The 2,789-nt window shown below is 51.2% G+C and overlaps 1 protein-coding gene across 1 annotated transcript in view; it reads left to right on the top strand.

Moving 5' to 3' along the window:
• The window catches only part of LOC107141589 (chymotrypsin-C-like), a 9,187-nt gene extending 7,146 nt beyond the window's left edge, over positions 1-2,041 (top strand). Inside the window, exon 4 of the mRNA XM_048782727.1 lies at positions 1,982-2,041. Within this exon, the coding sequence (XP_048638684.1) occupies positions 1,982-2,026 (45 nt within the window). The 3' untranslated portion in view covers positions 2,027-2,041. The remainder of the gene's footprint in view (positions 1-1,981) is intronic.
• Positions 2,042-2,789: the final 748 nt, after the last annotated feature.

Genomic DNA, 2,789 nt, shown 5'->3' with positions numbered 1-2,789 from the left:
TTATCATGACCGGAAAAATCAGCTCAGCCAACAGGGTGTCACGTAAGAGTTACTGAGATAATCAAGTCCTGCAGGCAAGACTAGCACCAGCCAGGCACCTGCCCATAGAGAGCCCCCACCTCTGCCCAGTTGCTCCAGGCAAGAACGGCTTTCTCCAGGGTGCCTCAGGCCACGCTGAGCAGGTGGCAGAAGTTTGCACAGATCAAGTCCCCAAATCTCAGCTGCTCAGACACAGACACCCTCCATGAGCAGGTGCCGGGCATGAGCACGTGTGTACCCCGCAAGTACAGGGAGCTCGAGGCCTGGAGCCCTGGTACCTTTGTGATGGCAAAACCAGACATCAAATAACCTCGTATTATTGGGAGAAACTGTGGATCTGGGCTCAGAATTTGGAGTTTGTTTTCCTCTGGGCCCACTGGTGTAAAATAAAATATGGAGTCCTCTCTGAGCGCTGCCTGCTGCTTCTCCACCTTTAGGGGTCACAAATATATTCCCATTTCTTTAAAATCAGTAGAAAAAAAGTGAATGTAGTCCAAGTTGAATTACACTCACTTTTATACTCATGGGTCATAAAGCAATTTGCAATGTAATGGATGGAAAAAGGGGCTCGATGACAGTCCAGGTTTAGCTTTCTGAGATGGGGCACACCAGATGATCAGATAAGGACCAGATGACAAGTATCACAATAACAGCACACACTCAGATAGTCCCTACCCTATGCCACCCCTAGAAACAGCCCTAGGAGGCAGCTACCACTTTATCCCCATGGTATAGATGAAGGTGTGAAAGCACAGAGAGGTTGAGACACAGGCACAAGGTCACGCAGCCAGGAAGTGGGGTTGCTGGGTTTTCCTTCCTGTGTGGGCACAGTTCACGGATAAACACAGCACTCTCCTGCCTAACTTCAGTATCGGAAGCACATGAAGGTCACTTCAGGTTTCCCCAGGGACAATATTTGGTGTTGCCTTATGTAAAGAGCCCCACCTGGTAGAGGTTGTGAAACAAGGAAGTCGCCCTAAAGCTGTCACTGGGCACACCTTTGAGAGCAGCCAGCACCCTCCAAAGAAAGTCAATTGCTCTGTGAACATTCAAAAAACCACGTAATAACCCTTCACCTGGTGCCTCTGTCCCAGTGCCGCAGAGTCTGTGCCGTTTCCACGTCTAAGGCGAGGCACTCGGCCCTGTGTGTCCAGACTCAGCAGACACTCCATAGTGTGGCACTGGCCTGGGAGGGTCTGTGGATACAGAGGCATGTGAGTGCACACCCATCCAGCTGTGCTCTCACATCATGGTCTCGTGCACGTGGCTGAGAAATTGCTGCATCTCTCTGAATACAGGTGACAAGCTTCCACACATAGATGCCCAGTGACTCATCATCCCAGGTTACTCCGCGGACCCGGAGGAAACTGAGGCCCAAAGAGCTGGCCCAGGGTCTGGGGTCATCCAGTCAGTCCCTGATGGAGACAGAAAGCAGGTGTCTTGTCCTTCCTCCAGACCCTGCCCAGGCCAAATGCAGGTCACCTGGTTCAGTGCACATCTCTGCTCACCGTGCCAGTCCCAGAGCAGGGAGAGCTTTTTCAGGGCTTGGCAGCCAACAGCACTGGGACTGGGGTGGGCTGGGCAGTATCCATTGTCCCCTCCACCAGGACCAGCCTCTCAAATGGAACACAAAGCCCACCAGAGCTGGGTGAGACCCCAGGGCAGGGCCTGAAGTCCTCCCAGCAAGACAGACCCCCACTCACACTTCCTCTCTCTGGGTCTTTTTTTTTTTTTTAATCAAAGTGACTGATTTTTATTTTACCAAAGTAACGCGTGATTGTTTCAAAAAAGAACCTAAACTGAGTAAAGATGTGCAAGTCAGACTCCTTTTTCGCCCCTCAGATGGCCACCTCCAACCGCAGGCACGTGGGCTTCTGAACCTCTTTATCAGGAAACAAGTCCCAAGGAGACCAGAGGGTGTAATTCAGAAGACAACTTCCAGGGAGACTCGGGCTTCTCCTGGGGCTCCCCCTCTCTCTCGGGGTGAGTAGAAAGGTGGGTTGCAGAATCTCCCCAACCAGGCTGCAGTCAGGTCTGGGAACAAGGGGATAAAAACAACCTCATGGGGTGGAGGGGGTGCCCCCAAACTGCTGGGGACATTGGATAGGATTTTGAGCACTTAAACTGGAGGTGGCTCAGTGGCGTATGCTTGCCTAGCAAATGTGAGGCATTGGGTTCGATTCTCAGCACCACATAAATTTAAAGCTATTGTGTCCATCTAGAACTTAAAAAAAAAAAAAGAAAAAGAATTTTTGAAGACCCACTCCACGGTAGGAGGAGGACTAGAGCAACCCCAGCACACAGCACAGTTGGGGCAGAGCAACCTGGGCCCACCACATTGCACCCCCTCTACCAACACGTGGGGTGGCTACAAGTGACTATAGCCAGGACCTACAAGACCATCTTCCAGGTTCCTGCAGGCAAGGTATCGGTGACCTGCAGGGACACTACAAGATTATACGGTAGAAACTGTAATGCTGGGAGCCATTAGCCAAGTAGGTATGACAATTTCCTTGCCAGCGTACCCCATGTTGCTGTGACATTGAATGTAGGTGACCTTGCTCAAGGACCAAGGCGGATTAGGGCGTTCCCGTTTTAGGTTCCAGGTTTAAGGTTTAAGATTATTCCTGCTGGGAATAGGGCGTATCCTGCTGCCTGAGTTCCCCTTGAGTTCTCACGGGATTCAGACAGTATATTCTTGGGAGATAGAAGCCCAGTGGAGGTGGATTTGGGCAGAGAACGTGGATTTC

The sequence above is a fragment of the Marmota marmota genome, unplaced genomic scaffold, assembly GCF_001458135.2.
Source record: "Marmota marmota marmota unplaced genomic scaffold, marMar, whole genome shotgun sequence".
NCBI lineage: Eukaryota > Metazoa > Chordata > Mammalia > Rodentia > Sciuridae > Marmota > Marmota marmota.
This window is presented reverse-complemented; position numbering and strand designations above follow the sequence as displayed.